The sequence below is a fragment of the Puma concolor genome, chromosome B2 (assembly GCF_028749965.1).
Source record: "Puma concolor isolate L17-30 chromosome B2, mPumCon1.1.hap2, whole genome shotgun sequence".
NCBI lineage: Eukaryota > Metazoa > Chordata > Mammalia > Carnivora > Felidae > Puma > Puma concolor.
Window position 1 is genome coordinate 59,717,425 of NC_141671.1, and position 17,591 is coordinate 59,735,015.

Genomic DNA, 17,591 nt, shown 5'->3' on the forward strand with positions numbered 1-17,591 from the left:
TGTCAATTCCAAGGAAGGGCTCTCAGTGACAATATTCCAGTCCCATGCTGATGTGGATCAATCATAATTGCCAGAGAGATGGAGTTTTCTATCTCTCTTAGCTTGAGCTCTTCCAAAATAAGAATATGAGATAATAATATGTACTCAGGTAGCTTATTTGAGAGGTGACCCCAGGAATTCCTGCAAGGGAGTGGGGAGATAAAACAGGGGAGAGAGGGGCTTAATGAGTAGGCTACTGCGACGGGCAATGAAGGCTCTAAGGCTGCTGGGGATCCTCTTATGAATCATGTGGAACATAACTCGGAGCTCTCACACTCCATAACAAACTTTGCATCTACAAAGTAGGAACGTGGTACTTTACTGGTTAGTTAATTTTTGTGTCTTTCCTTGAACTTAAGTTCCTTGAGGGTGTGTCTTTGCCTGCTTAATTTCCCCAGAACCTGTTTCAAGACTTGACACATGGTAGGAAATCAATATGTGTTTGTTGAATCAGTTAATAAAGAATACAATTTTTAGATTTCTAGAACCCTACCAACATCTATTTGCAAGATTGGGCAGAGCATAGTTCAGAGAGACAAAAAAAAAAAATATATATATATATATATTTATTTATTATATATATATTTATTTATTATTTATATGATATTTATTTATTTATTATATTTATTTATTATTTATATTTATTATATACATATATATATATATATATGCTATATATATATAGCATAAATGTTGAGGTAAGCTAATTGATTGCATACTAAATCACCAAAACCTAACACTTTATATAAGGTACCTAAAGTAACCCATTTGTTTCCAGGAATCTTGAAGAATCATATTTGTCTTTCTATGTGCTATTTTTATATTTATTAATGAACTTATTTTTTTTTTTACCACAGAAATTATTTAAACAAATAGGATTAGATACAAAACAAACCTGTATTGAATTGTTACTGGTAGACACCTTTCTATCTACCTATTTTCCACTAGAAAATGGTGAATGTTCATAGGGATAAAGTTAACTTACCTCAGTTCTAAACAGAAGACAAAAGCACTGCCTTTACTTTCTCTTGCAAAACATGATCACCATATTTCTGGTGTTTTACTACACCTATAATTATTAAGTTGCTCACATTGTACCCAAATGGATTAGATTGTTTTGACTCTAAGTTTCAATCACACTAACCAAAGTAGTTTACCCAGTAAGCATTCTATTTGGGATGAATCATAGTATCAGTTATTCTAGTTGCTGTTCTTCAGAGTGAATTTTAATGCCATTTATAATTTAGTTATCTAGTACATAGTCACATTACTACTCTGGCTTTGAGGTTTTATTTATATTCATATTTAAATTGTGATAGACCATGCAGACTGACTAAAAATTGTGAACAGAATTTCAAAAACGCATATGTTGAACTCCAAGACCTTAAGCCTTAAATCTCTTTCCTCATGATACCCTATATCCTAGGCACTTAGCAAACACTAACAGCTTGCAAAGAATTCCAGTGGAGCTTCAAAATCCTGTATCTATATATGAGGTTAAGTCTTGGAATTCTTCATGGTTTTAAATTTCAGTACTTTTATTATTTTGTTTGTTTGTTTTAAGTTTATTTATTTTGAGAGAAAGAGAGAGAGTGTATGCAAGCAGGGGAGGTGAGAGAAAGGAGACAGAATTCTAAGAGAATCCTAATCCTGCTCTGTCAGTCCAAAGCCCAACATGGGGCTCAGTCTCTCAAGAACTGTGAGATCATGACCTGAGCTGAAATCAAGAGTTGGATGCTTAACAGACTGAGGTACCCAGGTGGCCCTTAAATTTCAGTACTTTCAAAATTGAATTTGATCAGAATATTTTCTTTAAAAAAATAATATGATGCCTTTGACGTAGATACTTTTTCAAACAACAAGTATTAAAGTAACTCAGGACATAGTGTCTAAGCTATTCCACAGTCACCCTCTTTTTAATATTCTGAGGTAGTTTTTTAAAGCAATGTCACAGGCTTCAGTTTGATCTCCTACAGAGGTTGAAGTATTAAAGGCAATAGTGAGTAAACATTTTTTACAGTAGTTAGATCTCATTTACAGAAATTTACTCCTACATTTCCTTAGGTTTCAAAAAAAATTTCAATTTCAAATATATATATATATGTATATATATATACACACACACACATATACATGTATACATAAATATATATATGAAGCAAAATAGTTTAGAAATGATGACACTTCAAATATCTCTGTGCTGAATCACAGTTAGAAACACATGATTCGTTGTGCCCGCCCACTACTCTGTCCAAAGCATTGATTTCAGTGCTCATATCTCTCTTAAACCCTTAAGTAGAACGATGAATTTTCAAGAAAAAAAATAAACCAACAAGATTTTACTAATATACAAGATGAAATAAATCTAAATTGTCCTCAAGATATTTTTGTGATGTTCATGAGGCTAGAAAATATTATTACTAATATGATAGTTGATAAGGTTTTATGATATCTCTGAACTTATTTTTCCTTCATCCCTCAACAGGAAAGGAATCTCACCAGATTATATAAATTCATTAAGTACATCTGTGAATTACAAATAAATTGTCAAAAAAATTATATGGAAAAAAATGACATGCCCCAAAATATACCTGTCTTGTAGAAAACTATCTTTGGCAAAAATAGAGGAGGTTTTATTTTAATAGAGGAAATAGGCTACTGCCTCTCAATAAATATTATCCATTACTTCTATTCTGAGAATATATTAGTAGGCTAAGTAAAGCATCACAGAGTAATCCTGCTAAATAAATCAGCTCCTCCCTTGCTACTGAATAATATTTCATAAAGTTTCACTCTCAACATTAAAAGGAAAATTCTTCATTTAAATTATTTACTTTATAATTACTGAGGGTTTCAGGGTATTAGGTGTTCCCCTCACATTTCTTCCTAGCTTGCTTTTCCTGACTCATTCCTGCAAACATTTATCCATATACCTTATATGCACATATTATTTGTTTTAGACAGCCCATGTCATTTTTGCAAAAACAATTGCTAATGGCTTTCCACTTTGTAGTTCCAATCCCTCCTAAGGTCCAGAAGTTTCTGTCATGTATGTACATTCAAGGACTTGCCTGTATATCCTTACAATAGATTTTCTTATACATCAGGAATTTCTAGAGGTTTCATAAAAACAAACAAAAACAGCTTTGACTAAGATACCAATTAATTGGTACAGTCTAAGCTGACCTTTTGGGACAGAAGAGTAAAGAAGCACTATCCTTATTTTTAATAAACATCTCTTCTAGTAGAATCAGTAACAAGGAAAGAGACATGAACCCATAAGTTGGCATTAGAAAATAACTAACAGTTGTAGGCTTTTATACACAATATGGTTTTTATATTGTGCTTATGACAAACACATTCCAGTTATAATGAAAATGTGCTAGTTTTATGATAGAAGCATTCCTGCTGAAGATAGTAATAGCTCTTGAGTAGTCAGCAATACATGAGCAGTAAACATTTATGCAGATCACCTAATCAGATCACTAATCAGATTTCTTTCAGTTACATCTGAAGAGATCCCAATCAAGCACCTTGAATAACTTGATATGACCCAGAAAGCCGGAAGTTACTCACTTCAGGAATAGCTGGATTTGGAGCTCCAATAATGTCTTTTGTGATCTGCCCGTCCTCTATCCCTTTCATAGGCTCTATTTTAGCGCACAAAGTAGCCACAAGAGTCACATGATACTGGCTTAGCAACCACAGCAGACATAAATGGTGTTCATAGATCCCTCCAGGAGGGAAGTTACAGTGAAGCATTTGATTACCCTAGATTCTATCTATGCTCATTTCTAACTAACTGCTATTGTAAGGAACACTACATGGACAAAATTCAAGAAAAAGAAGCTATTAACAATAGGAGATTTCTTAAAAAGAAAAAAAAAAAGAGCCCAAATCTATGAAGTTTTGCCTTTCCCTCACCCACTCCCCCTGGCCCCCCAACATCATGCTACTTAGGTTAACTTTTTAGATTATTTCTGTGGTCTGTTTATATACCTATATTTGGAGTCAAATACTCCCCCATCTCCAATGTATATATGTAAGTTTTCTCTCACCCATTTTTAGGGAGTCATAATACCATAAATACAAAATAAACCAAACAGACAAAAAAGTGAAATATAACATTAAAACAAATATAGGCTCTTACCTTCTCTACACACACAATAATGATTTCCATCAACCAAAGTCAAGCACGTTGAGTTGTTTCTGCAAGGGTCACTGAGTGGATCACAGGGGTTATAGTGTTGATGGCAAAATTTTCCAGTATAAAAGGGTGGGCACAGGCATACAAAGTGCCCAGGAATGGAAGACTCATGACAAAGAGCTCCATTCATGCATGGGTCAGAGTCACATTCATTTATTTCTTCACTACAGTTTTGTCCAGTCCATCCAGGTGTACACTCACAGCTGAAATAAAATTTTAACAAGTATGAACAGTGCTGTTTCAAATGTATTCTTTGAATTTTGAATGTATTACTACATTGAACTAATTTGTAGTATTTTTATTTATAACAAGATTAATAAGCATAGTTGAGAAACATCGTTTACCTAATTTCCTGAGACAATTCAATGTATAATACGGCAAAACTGACTGCAATGGCAAAGATAAGATTTAAGAAGCATTTTCTAACATGGTAGGCCACTGCCACAGATCAGAGAACAACAGCGCTACCAATTTCAATTTTGGCAACTATTGAGTTTAATTACCAATTGACAAAATTTCCTCAATTATTTCTTTTATGCAAAATAATTTTCACTGTTTATAAGCCTGAGATGATATTTATGCAATGTCTTTAGCAACATGTGACTCTTATAATCACCAGAGTATTTATAACAAGGTGTTCCTTTATGCTAAGCAAGTTTTTCATTTCACTTTTGCATGCTTTTAAGAACATCTTTCCTACTAATATTTGAATAATGTGGGAAAATTGAAGAGAAAGCAAATCACTAAAAAGTGAAGCATTTGGATCTTATCTGTACCTTACAGACTCTAGCTAGGTCTAACCCTCAACCATCTGGCATCTGTCATTCTCTCAGAAACTTTTGAGTTCAAATAGCAATTTAACCAAACACCTTCCATCAAACTAGGCTAATTCTTTTCCTAAGAGGAGGAGGATTCTAACAGAGCAGAAAAAAATGTTTGTCCATATAATGTATTATTCAAACAAGGGAAATGGACAGGAAATGAATGGAGTAATACTGAAACCTGCCAATATGGAATGAATGGGAGGATTGTCCACCAACAGGTTGAGTGGAAGTCAATCAAAAACTGTGTGCATGTTCAGAGAGCGAGAGCACTCATGTCAGTCTATGGGCAAGGTAGAGCTCTAAATCTAAAGTAAATGTGTTATTTGGCAAGTGACAAATCATGAGACAAGGCATAGAGGATATTAGAAGAATTATTTTCAGAAAAACATTTTTTACTGATATATTAAATATTTAAAATAACTTGGAAAGAATATTATATTCCTGAAATATTTAACTTGCTTCATGATAAACAACATCTTGCTAAAAAAGAGAGATAAAATAGGGGAAAAAAAGAGGACAAGGAAACAAGGAAGGGGAAGGGGAGAATGAAGAAAAGAAAGAATAAGTTATCTCATTTGCACTATATTAATAAATACAGAATATACCAATATAGTGAGAGGAAATAGTTGAATGATTGGCTTTACCATTTGAAATGAATTGAAAATGAATTCTAAATAGATATAATACTCATTGAAATAAATACTAAAATGAATAGGGGGAAAGATAGCTTTAGGCATAATTGACTAATAATATGTTTACTAGTTTAATAAGATTGAATACAAACTAAAAAAAAGTGGATTTTACAGCTTTTTTTAAGTTGGTAGTGTGCAGAAAGTTACTGCTATAATGCAAATTGAGTATTTATTTGTAAGGTATGTTTACAAGGCAAACCACAACTGAAACAATCTGTAACTCTGAAATGTAAAAATATATCTATGAATATGCTATTTCCTTAGAATGAGTAAAAAATGTGGATGTTTTACTTTCTCTTCTAAAAGGAAATGACATTATTTTCTTGACTATACATCCTGGTATATATATATAAAAAAATATATATCTATATCTATATCTATATCTATATATATCTGTTATCCTATTTATGCTTAAATAAAATATGCATCTCAACAATGAGAAGTGCTTCAATTTCTAGTGGTACTTTTCACTTATTTGTCAACCACATCTTATTTTAAAATGGCCAAATATAGTATTCAATTGGATATCTCCAATAAAGCTTTGAAATAGGTAGAAAAATGTATTTTTTTATTCTCACTTTATAGATGAGACAGTCAGAAGTGCGAAGGATAAAAGTGACTTATCCAAAATCACCTGGTTGGCAACTTGAGATCTGAAGCCCAGACCTCTTCCTTCAAGGTTCCCTCTTTTCTTTTTTTCTTTCTTGCAGGTTTCAAATCCATTATAAGAATATCCAAGATGTTGTGTAATAATATTAAAATTAAGTATAATCAAATCCCAATACAGTAGCTTCAGTGAATTTATTTAAAGTAGCTTTACTTCTAAAGTGCTGTTGCATAAATATTTATCTTTTTCTTTTTCTTGTATTCCTTCATGAGTACATAATTTCAACTTGACTAAAAGAGTTCCCTGTGAGTAACCAATAATGTTTGAATATTTAACATATGTGCTGTTTGTTTTATCTTCTCACATAACAGGTGGCTCAAAATTTCATGTGGTGTCCTTACAAGGATCAAATCCTCAGGAAAGCATCTGGCCATATGTCAACAGGACTGATGATGCCAAGGTGAGGCCTCTGGAGATGAATGGATATTTGCAGAAAATAAAGTTCTAAAGAACAAAGTCACTATTTACAACTAACACACCTATACATTTATATATTTGAATCTGCTTTTATACATATCAGAGAAACTAGTCTGATGAATGGAAAAACATGTTTTATGTGAGAGCTTCAGTCTGGTTTTTAGCTTGTACTATGAAATAATTTCTGGATTCAGTATGAACTGGCAGGATTCTCCAAACTCACAGCTAGAAGCAGGATTTTTATGGATTGAAAAACCAAACAAGCAAAAACACGTACTCTATGACTTTTTGAGGATATGATTTCTAGTAATAAATACTCAAAAACTAATTTATTGTATACTTAAAAGTAGATTAATATGTTCTAATTTGCTGTCTTCCTTAGTGAGATAATCAAAAATTCACTGGCATAAAATACACTGAATTCCTTCTAAGTAAGAACAACATTTCAATTCTTTTTTTTTTAACATTTATTTATTTTTGGGACAGAGAGAGACAGAGCATGAACGGGGGAGGGGCAGAGAGAGAGGGAGACACAGAATCGGAAACAGGCTCCAGGCTCTGAGCCATCAGCCCAGAGCCCGACGCGGGGCTCGAACTCACGGACCGCGAGATCGTGACCTGGCTGAAGTCGGATGCTTAACCGACTGCGCCACCCAGGCGCCCCAACATTTCAATTCTTAAATGTTGATTTAAACTACCGAAGCTAAGAATAGAAAATAAAGTAGATGTCATTGTTATAAAACAGGACAAAGGAATATTCATGAAAAATATCATTAGCTTAAATAATCTTAGTAGATTCCCATTTCTAAATATTAACCATTCTATATGCTCACCTTATCAGAAATATTGATATCCAATGATTAAATAATATTTGGCAATATTTATGTATGTTTGTTTTGTATAAGTATACCAGCTTTTTGGCTGTAAACTTATAAATACAAATCTAACAGTATACATAACTTGAAAGAGTCTTCTTATATGAATTAATTCACTTATTCTTTGTTGCGGCCATTATTTTGATGCAAAATAAAATCCCAATTGAAACTAGCAGGTGAAAAAGAAATAGAAATACTATAAGTAATAAAATAGAATTGTTATCTTTGTTAATGTCTTAAAACGTTGAAGGCACATAAAAAGGAAGAAATTTAAAAAATACAGGCTATCAGCTAAGTCATTCACTTTGTATTTTATTGTTTTATCCATTCACCTGTTGTTCATATATAGTTATCTCATCAGGTATACCTTAACAAAACTACATTAATAATGAACTCTAAGATATTCACTACTATACTTTTAGCCACTGCAGTCCTCTTGCAATAAAATGTGGAAAACCATTTAGCTCACTTAGACTGGTAAAACTTGTGTCAAATAAACTATTTTATTAGTAACAATAAAAAACAAGAAAACGGGTTCAAAAACCATTCTGAAGAGCATCATGCAAGTGTAAAGATGTAAAACATAAGAAGATTGTATATGGGTGGAATGAACAATTGGAACGGCCTAAAAAGTTATAGCAAGGCAAGACTGAACAACAGCAACGACAGTGAAACTAAGTTATTTTACATTCTACCCTTGAAGATATTTAACACTTTCTTTTTGTTTTTAAGTATGGTAGTAACACAATCAGATTGCTATAGAGTAGAAGATGGATAAATGGGGAGAGCTTGGTAGCATGAATATCATTTAGGAAGCTATTGTTTTATTGTTGATAAGAGATTATGAGGATCTAAGCCAAGACGTTAATTAGTTACACCATATTTAAAGTACATTTCTGATGTAGGTTTGAGAAAATTTGGACAATGATTACTGTAAGTTAATGAAGCAGAGGGAGTAATGGGGGGTTCTTGGTTGATTTTAGCTTATTTATATTATTTTAGAAAGGTAATGGTGATTACCTTTAGGTGAAATAGGAAATAATACAGAGGATGGCAGAAGATGAGAGGCTACTGATGTTTAATATATAGTTACTTAAATTAACCGCATGATTTAAGACGCTGTCCTATATGTAGTAAGATATTCAAATATGGTACTCTGGAAAAGTTAAAGCTTGTGATAAAAATTCAAGGGCCATTCTAACAAGCATTATCAGGAATAAGTTAGTATCAAATAATTTTAACACTGACCACTTTTAACAAAAATATAAAGCTAATTTATTAAAAATATATTTTTATATATTATGTGATATATATATATCAGATTTTCTATATATATATATATATATATATATATATGATTACCTACAAGCACTTGACTGGTGAAAACAAGTCTTTCTTTTATGTTTTTTTAAGGGTGAAGAGAGGGTAGGTGGAGGGAGGGAAAGAGACAGAGATCCACTCTTCATAATTTGGGATACATACTATTAATCTATTTATAGACAGAATATATAAATCATTTATATATACTGAAAAAATTATTTTCTATACTTAATTTTAAGCAATGTACATTTTGATGTAAATGAAGTATTTGGATATTTCCTTGGAATAATTCTATTTAAATTATCTGTACATTTCCAATATTCTACATGATTTAATCTCCTGTGCTGTGTGAAAAGACAGTTGATCAACAGGCTTTTTCACAGTTGTGGAATTCAAGTTGTTGATCAGCATCTCCAAAAATAATTCTAGGCTTTTTCAAGATTCAAAGGATTCCTCATTTCATAGCAAGAAGTTGATGTTCCAGCCAAGCAGAAACACAAAATGCATTGGGTCAAACCTCTAGTAGATTTACATTTAAAACCTAAAGAATCCAGTGAAATGCATGTTGCATTTGGGAGAAAACCCAAAATTTACACATTTAAATCTGGGACTAGAACATAGATCCAACTAAATATTGGACAGTAAAAGCAGATGAACATTTTTGCCATAATCATAATATGGAAACTGTAAGAATGTGATATTTGATCACTGAGACAGATGGTCAGATTTTACTAGGGTTTTTAAAGCTACAATAAACATAAGAAAATAATCTTCAAAGTTAAATTAAAAAAAAAGAAAGTGGATTTTTTAAATGACAATCTAAATAAGGTGAAATAAAACGCTTACAAAGAAAGGCTGAATATACCATCCTTTGGGTTTACCTATTGATATAGGGATATGGCTTAATGCTATAAATATGAGGAACATGAATAATTACATGACTCAACTTCAATCAAAACCTCAGTTTATATATAAAATACATGAATTTAGTATCTTTTCAAGTTTTTTTTAATGTTTATTTTTGAGAGAGAGAGAGAGAGAGAGCGCGCGCACGAGTGAGACAGCATGAGTGGGGGAGGGGCAGAGATAGAGGGAGACACAGAATCTGAAGCAGGCTCCAGGTTCTGAGTTGTCAGCACAGAGCCTGAAGCAGGGCTCAAACCCATGCACCGAGAGATCATGACCTGAGCTGAAGTTGGATACTCAACCGACTGAGCCACCCAGGCGCCCCATGAATTTAATATCCTTAAATTCTTATACACTATATTTCATTTTTGTGTTTTGACAGGGTGTGTGTATGTTTGTGTGTGTGTGCGTGTGTGTGTAAAGAAAACAAATTGATGGTGTGTCAATTTTCCTGAGCAAGTAAGTATTTCTTCTGGCTCTTGGTTTTTCTAAAAATGGGTCCTTTGGACAAGTCAAAGTAAGTCTGCTTTTACATATAATTTTCTAAATATTCAGATAAATTTACAGTTTTTATTCTTTAAGTGTTTAAGTATATGCATGCATGTGAATGAGAATGTAGATTATAAAGTATATACAATGTGTTCAAACACAGTGTTCAAACTGCATTTAAAAATATATATATATAGCATTTTAAATACAGTGAGAATATATAAAATCTCTACATACATATTTTTTCTTTTAAGTACAATTTGAGTAGGAGACAGACATTTAGAATACAAAATAAGAGGCAGAGTGTTATTTAAAGGAACGAAAGTACTGAGATATGGAACTTAAATTTATGAACATTTTGAAAAATAATTCATAAATGTGCAGTATGTCAGAAGTTTTACAGGGAGAAACATTTTAAAGTCCAAATTTAATAAACGTCAGACTTTAAGTTGCAAAAGAAAATCAACTGAGCAAGCAAAAGCCTAAGTACTTTCATACATTTTGAAAATGTATTATAAGCAAATAGGAAATGAAATAAATCTTTGGTTTGTTGTTGGGACTAGCAGTATAATAAATGCTATAACTGTTAGAAACTGTGTGTGTGTGTTTGACATACATATGTATCAGGAATTTATACTAATTACTAATTGTACTTTCTTAGTTCTAGGTTGTATGCGTATAATACATACAATTGTTTATGAACTATAGCACAATTTTGGTTAACTAATGTCAAAAATATGTGAAATAAAAATACTTAAGAGGAAAGCTAATAAGTATTTAGAGACATAAAAATTACTATGGGCTTATTTTTTCATTAAAATTTAAAATTACCCCCTTTAAAATGATCTAGATAATATTCCAAACTGCCTTTTATTTCTTTTTAAAGGAAGTATTAGATTATAGAAATAAATAAGGAAAACAGAGATGAGAAAAGAGGAAAAGGGACAAGGGAAGAAGCAGAGAAATCTCATTCAAGGGTCATCTGTCTCATAGGAGCTATGTGGAAGGTATTTATATGTATGATCCTATTTCTTGACTGGCTCCTTCTTGGCACTTGGCTAGTCAATCCTAAGAAACTTTCATAACTTGGTGGTCCATATTAACTATGGAAGAGATTCCAGAATTATTAAACAGTGGAAAAAGAAATCAAAAGTTCAGAAAAATAAGCATGCTAAACTAAGTATTTTATGTAAGGGCACAAAACAGATCTCGTTCTGCTGGAGGATGTGGAGACCACTCTTTTTATTAAAGTGGTTAACACATATGCTTTTCAGAGGAGGATCAGCTTCACTGAGAATCTTAGTGTCAGTCGTCCCTTGAATGATAGAACTGATTTTAGGAGATACTATTACCAAAATTAGCTCCTGTAAGAAATAGAGATGAGAGGATTGGAGAATTTAAAAGAACCAGGTGGTGACACATAACCTTCAGAACAAGTAGGGCACAATCATAATGATCACCAAGGCTAGTGGGGTAGTAAGGGGGGCCCTGATCCTCAGAGAACCATGGAGACATTTAATAAAACACATTGTCTGCAGGGGCAGGATAGATGAGTAGATAAGGATATTCTCCAATTTATGTAATCAAAATAAATCAAGACTGGATAATTAGGAGGCTGAGGGTAGCCTCTCCAGTTAAAAATGATGATCCTTTGCCCAGTTTTCAGACCTCAAACCCACTTGATTGAAAGAGAGGCCAGGTGCCCTGGAGAAAACACACCATATCACGACAAGATACAGTAATGATTCCACCAGCAGGATCTATGGCCATTTACTTTTGTAACTACATTTAGGAGAAAGAATGGCAAACATTTCAAGGATACTGGACTTGAGTTCAACGTGACATTGAAATCTAGGTTTCAGGAGCTTCATTGCCCTAGTTTTAGAATGGAGGAATATGGAAGCAAGGTAATAAATGCACCTGGCCCAGGTGTAGCTCACAGCTAGTTTCACAGGTCTGTTTTCCAGACCCTGAATATATATACCTGGAATGGACTTTTAAGTTGGTAGAACTTTCACACCATTTCTTTGTCTGGAAATTATAATCATAATGAATGCTAATTGGAAGCCATTAAACCTGTCTCCCCACTAAACTCCCACCTTCCAGCCAGTAACATGATTTAAAAAACAAGATATCACCCTATGGGAAAAGCATAAACGGTGCCACCACTGAGGCAAAAAGCAGATCCACTATTATTTCTCCACTCCATTCACCAGATTGGCCCCTACAAAAAATACATATCACTTTGAAGATGACAACAGACAAGTCAAGCTCAACCAAGTAGTAGTTTATTTGCTTCCATTGTCCTGGATGGCACATTTGACCAAGCAGAGTAACACTGCCTCAGATACACAGTATGTGGCCAAGAATGCAGAAGTCTTTTCTTTTCTCTTCCTATCAGGCAGGAGGCTCAGAAACAGTGTATATCATTTGGAACAGAAAACAGTATACATCTAATGTCTTAAGGCTACATTATCTCTCCCACTGTATTATAATCTGAAGGTGACTGGACTGTCCAGACATTCTTCAGACTGTCACACTGATCCACAATATTTATGACATTATTCATTATTATGTTAATCAAACTGGAAGAGCAATAAATGGTAAATACGATGAAAACTTTGTGAAGATACACATGGTCCAGGCAGTGACTGATAAAATTTATGAAGACTCAAGCTCCCATCACAAAAATGAAGTTGTTAGAGATCCAATGTTATAGAGCATCCTGAGATATCCCTTCAAATATAAAGACAGATTATTTCATCTTCTACCTCACACACTAAATACAAATTAGTGCATCTTATACTACACACCACCAAAAGGGAAGCACAACACTTGGAAGGCCTCTTTGGTTCTAATGGCAGAAACATTGTTCCAACCTACTCACGTAAGGATATAGATGGCTGGACACTTTACATGAGTCCCAGACCAGGAGAAGACTTGGTAAATGGTTCAGGCCAAAATGCAAGTAGATTTGTCTTTTGCACTAGGAAACTCAACAGGCTCTGTAGTATTAGAGTTATTAGTGGTATTAGTGATGGCAAACCCCAGTAGATGAATTATTACACAGACCCCTATGGTTAGAGCAAAAGACTAAACCCCCATGCCTCCATATGGGACAACTCTATTGGGCCATCCCTGTTCTGGAGTTCCTGGTGGAATTTGGGAGCCTCTGATGTCTTTCCATTGCAATTCATCCTCTGCTTCTGCCCAATTATGCATCTTTATTATGCCCCCAAGTATCCTATTTCAAAAAAAAAAAAAAACTTTATCATGATGTAAATGATGTATAAAAACGTTGCACATACATCAAGCGTACTCCACAATAAACTTCCAACATAAATTTCCATCTCAGAGTTTGATTCCTGAGGATTCACAGTATGCAACCTGTGATGCATTCACTATGAGTGAGTGCATTCGGCAGGACGCAACCTGTGATGCATTCGCTATGAGTGAGTGCCAAATGCTTTCACTCTACTTCTAGAAATATACACATGCATGGGCACAAAAATATGTTTTATGTTCTTTTTTGTTTCATTGTTTATAATAGCAAAAAATAAGAATAATATAAATGACATTAAGAGGGTACTGGTTATATTATCTGAAATAATTGAATAAAATGATATACTTTTGCAAGAAATGAGTTATAAAGATATCCTTTAAAATTGTCATTAAATAAATACCACTTAAATTCTAATGTAAAATTTTAATCCCTATTATATGTGACATAATGTTTGAATGTATATGCTTCCGGAATTATAGAAGCTTATAAGAGACAGTAAAGCATATGGAGTAAAAACATGTTATCAGAGGGTCATGTGTTCTGGAGTCAAATGTTATATAGCAGCTGTGTAAACTTGGATAGGTTATACCTCAGAGAATCCATTCTCTAAAAACTGGAACAATAAAATATAATTCTCAGGTAGAGACTATATTAGCCACTACTCATAAAATATTGAGAAGTACCTGAAATACATGAACTCTTTATATGAACCTGAAATCAACTCTTTAAGACTATTATTATTAAATATAACATATTGAACAATGTGTTGAGTAGGAGATGAAAATTTTTTTCCTTAATATAATTCTGTACCAATAACTTTTTCACTTAGATCATGTGATATTCTTAGAATAAAACAACTTCTATTTTCAGTGGCTTGCTTTTTATCTAAATTATGAAGCCTACTTTCATTCTATTGCATGGGCTGCTAACCCATGTTTTTTCTTTTATGTGTTCTATTTTACCTTTTACATATAGAGATCTGTGTGTAGTATTTGCCCATAAAGGTAAATGCATTCCCTTTGGATCCCCTCATTGTCAACCTGGTGGCTGCTCAATCCTTTTAACATCATTCTTTGGAAATCTGATTAAGACACATTTCACTTTTTCTTTGCAGAACATCTCTGTTATTGGGTGACAGCACCAGAAGTCATCATCCATCAATTAACTTTCTGCTTAGCTTGGCATCGTTGCCAAAGTGTTGATGTGGATGTGTCCACTTTCCTTGCTGGTACTTCCTTTCTCCTTGGGGAGAAGAGTGCTGCTGTACCAGAGAGAAGCCTCTTTGCCCTGCCTGGTTTCTGCGGCAATAGGCTTTCTACAAATCCTGAAGCCCCCAGAAGAGCAACTTCTGAATTCAGTTGGCCTATAATGGTAGAAGAGATGCTTGCCTCTAGCCCTCACATTTCTAAAATAGAAGATAAGACTAGCCCTTCTCCAGATTCCTCACCATTATGCTGGAGAGATTGTTAGAACACAGCTCTGCAATTTTATTTATTTGTTTTTTTTTTGTTTTGTTTTTTTTTTTTTTTACTCTGATCCTATCACACTATATGTTGCTAACATCCCTAATATTTCTGGCAAGTGCACGATGCTACTCTCTTGTCACCAGGGCTGATGCTATCTTCCTTCTTAATTTGGCATTGTTCACTTAGAAAGGATGTAGGAAGTGTCAACTTAGATAGTTATGATGAATTTGACATCTTAGTAAGAGTTTTCAGACTACCATGTCATTAGAGGTACCACAAACATACATTTTTGTCATATGAAGAATTTGAAGCATTTATTGAAAGAAAGTTTATTATTTCTTCACATATGCTCAACAGTAAAATATCTGACTTATTTAGTGATGCAGAGATTGTCTTCTCTAAATATTTTGTAGTGACACTAATGATTTCATTTCCTTTTGGGATGCCTTTAGCAGTGAGTAAATGCCAAGTCAAGTTGACTAATCATAGTAGAAAAGTTGTACAGTGAAAATAATAGTCCAAATTTGACACAAGTGGGATTGAAATCTGGAAAATTGAACATACCAAGTTGCTGAAAGAATATATTGCTTTCCAGGGCTTGATTGTGAGTAAATAAAAATAAATGATCTTTTAGTGTTTTGTTTTGAGTGCAGACATGTATAAGCTATCAATCAATATGCATGTATTCGTTTTGCTCCAAATATGAAAATATATTCTAATTTGAGTAGTATATTGTTGAGTTTAATTTTTTCTTTGAGATTTTCTAAAGGAAATGTTTGAAATTCAAAAGGTTTGAATATATAAACACCACTTTATTTATGTCTATATTACATCTAGTGTTATACTTCAGAATATTTGTTAATATATTAATTCCAGTGCTACTAGATGATGCAATTGTGAGGTATGTAAAATTCTAAGATATGAAGCTCTACCAGTTGACTCTCTCAGATCCATTCTCCAGTTGCCCAAGGCATTTATGTTGTTGTCCAATTGACCATCAGATTAAGGTCCCATCTATTCTGTTTTAAGAGATTTCCTGTTCTCTCTCCATCAAATCTTATCTGTCTGCACCCCATGTCCTTAGTAATTTATTCAGCAACTAATTAATATACTATTTTTATCAATGAATGGAATAAAAATTTTATCCCTTTCCCACATATTTTCAGTTTAATAAAATCCTTCAATGTCTCCATTGAAAGTAGGTTGCAACATCTACCATTAAAACCAGACAATATGTTAATGTTTAAGGATGATAACTGTTCAACACCAAGAATTATATTCATTTTAATTTAAATACATCCTCTAACATTTATGACAAATTTAGCTTATTTTTTTTCATTTTTATTATGCCTATAAAGTTTTTATTAATAAGGAATACATATATGTTAGAATTTTTAATGTTTGCTTGTTTTTCTTGGTTTTCTTATTTTTATACATAAATCTATTCATTTTTGAGTCAGATTTAACATAATTTATGTTCATCTGTTTCCTCCTAAACTCTATAAATATATAACTGATTTTCCTATGCCTAAGGCTTTTTATTTTTAATTTCAGATTATAGATACTGTAATATAGAGCTGGGAAAGTAGTGTGGAGATTATCAGTTATGTACGACACCCATTCTCTCTTGCCTTTTTCTTCATGTAATTGATTCTATTCAGGTATCTACTCCTTCCTTCGTATTTCGCATGATAAATGGGAAGTTGATTCTATGCCCAAACCTCATGTCAAGGGTGAATATGATTGCTCTAAGACAGTGAATTTCAACTTTGACTACACGTTAGAATTCCACACTAGTTTTTGAAAATCCTAAAGTTCAGATTGCATCAAAAGCTGAATAAATCAAAATCTCTCTGGGTGCAATGCAGGTCTTCGCATTCTTTAAGTGGTTCTAGTGTGCAGCCAAGTTTAGTCAACTTCTGAAGTAACTTGTTTAGGAACTCAGGTATAAACTAATTAACATTGATTTAGCATGGGTTATTTGACACAATGCATAAGAGGCATGATGTTTGCTAACGTCTTGTGAGAAATATGTTTTCTCCCTCTAATGAGGGAGCCTCCAGAAATTATGCTCTCTCTCTTTCATTTGATGCCATGAGGTATATATGTGAAACTAGGATGGCTAATACCTGTCACTTTGCCACCATGAAGGAATACTTTTATTGACACTGTAGGAGCCAAGGACACGTTGTCCCAAGATGGGTGACCTTGGTTAAGATGCGATCAAAATCCAGTAGATTCAAGAAAAGCTCTTTACCTCCTTCTCAACTGACTGCCAGTACCAGGTAAAAAGCTATTAACAGAATTTCCTCTTTACCTAAGAAACTTACCTGCATAATAGGGCAATCTTTGTTTTCCAAACATCTCTTTGGCCTTCCTGCTAATAGTCTTTCTCCCCTTTGTGTC

General features: G+C 33.3%; 1 protein-coding gene across 1 annotated transcript in view; it reads right to left on the reverse strand.

Annotated features, from left to right (window-relative positions):
* LOC147581009 (uncharacterized) overlaps positions 1-17,591 on the reverse strand; it is a 224,879-nt gene that overhangs the window by 113,417 nt on the left and 93,871 nt on the right. Inside the window, exon 5 of the mRNA XM_086708391.1 lies at positions 4,190-4,449. Within this exon, the coding sequence (XP_086564517.1) occupies positions 4,190-4,449 (260 nt within the window). The remainder of the gene's footprint in view (positions 1-4,189; positions 4,450-17,591) is intronic.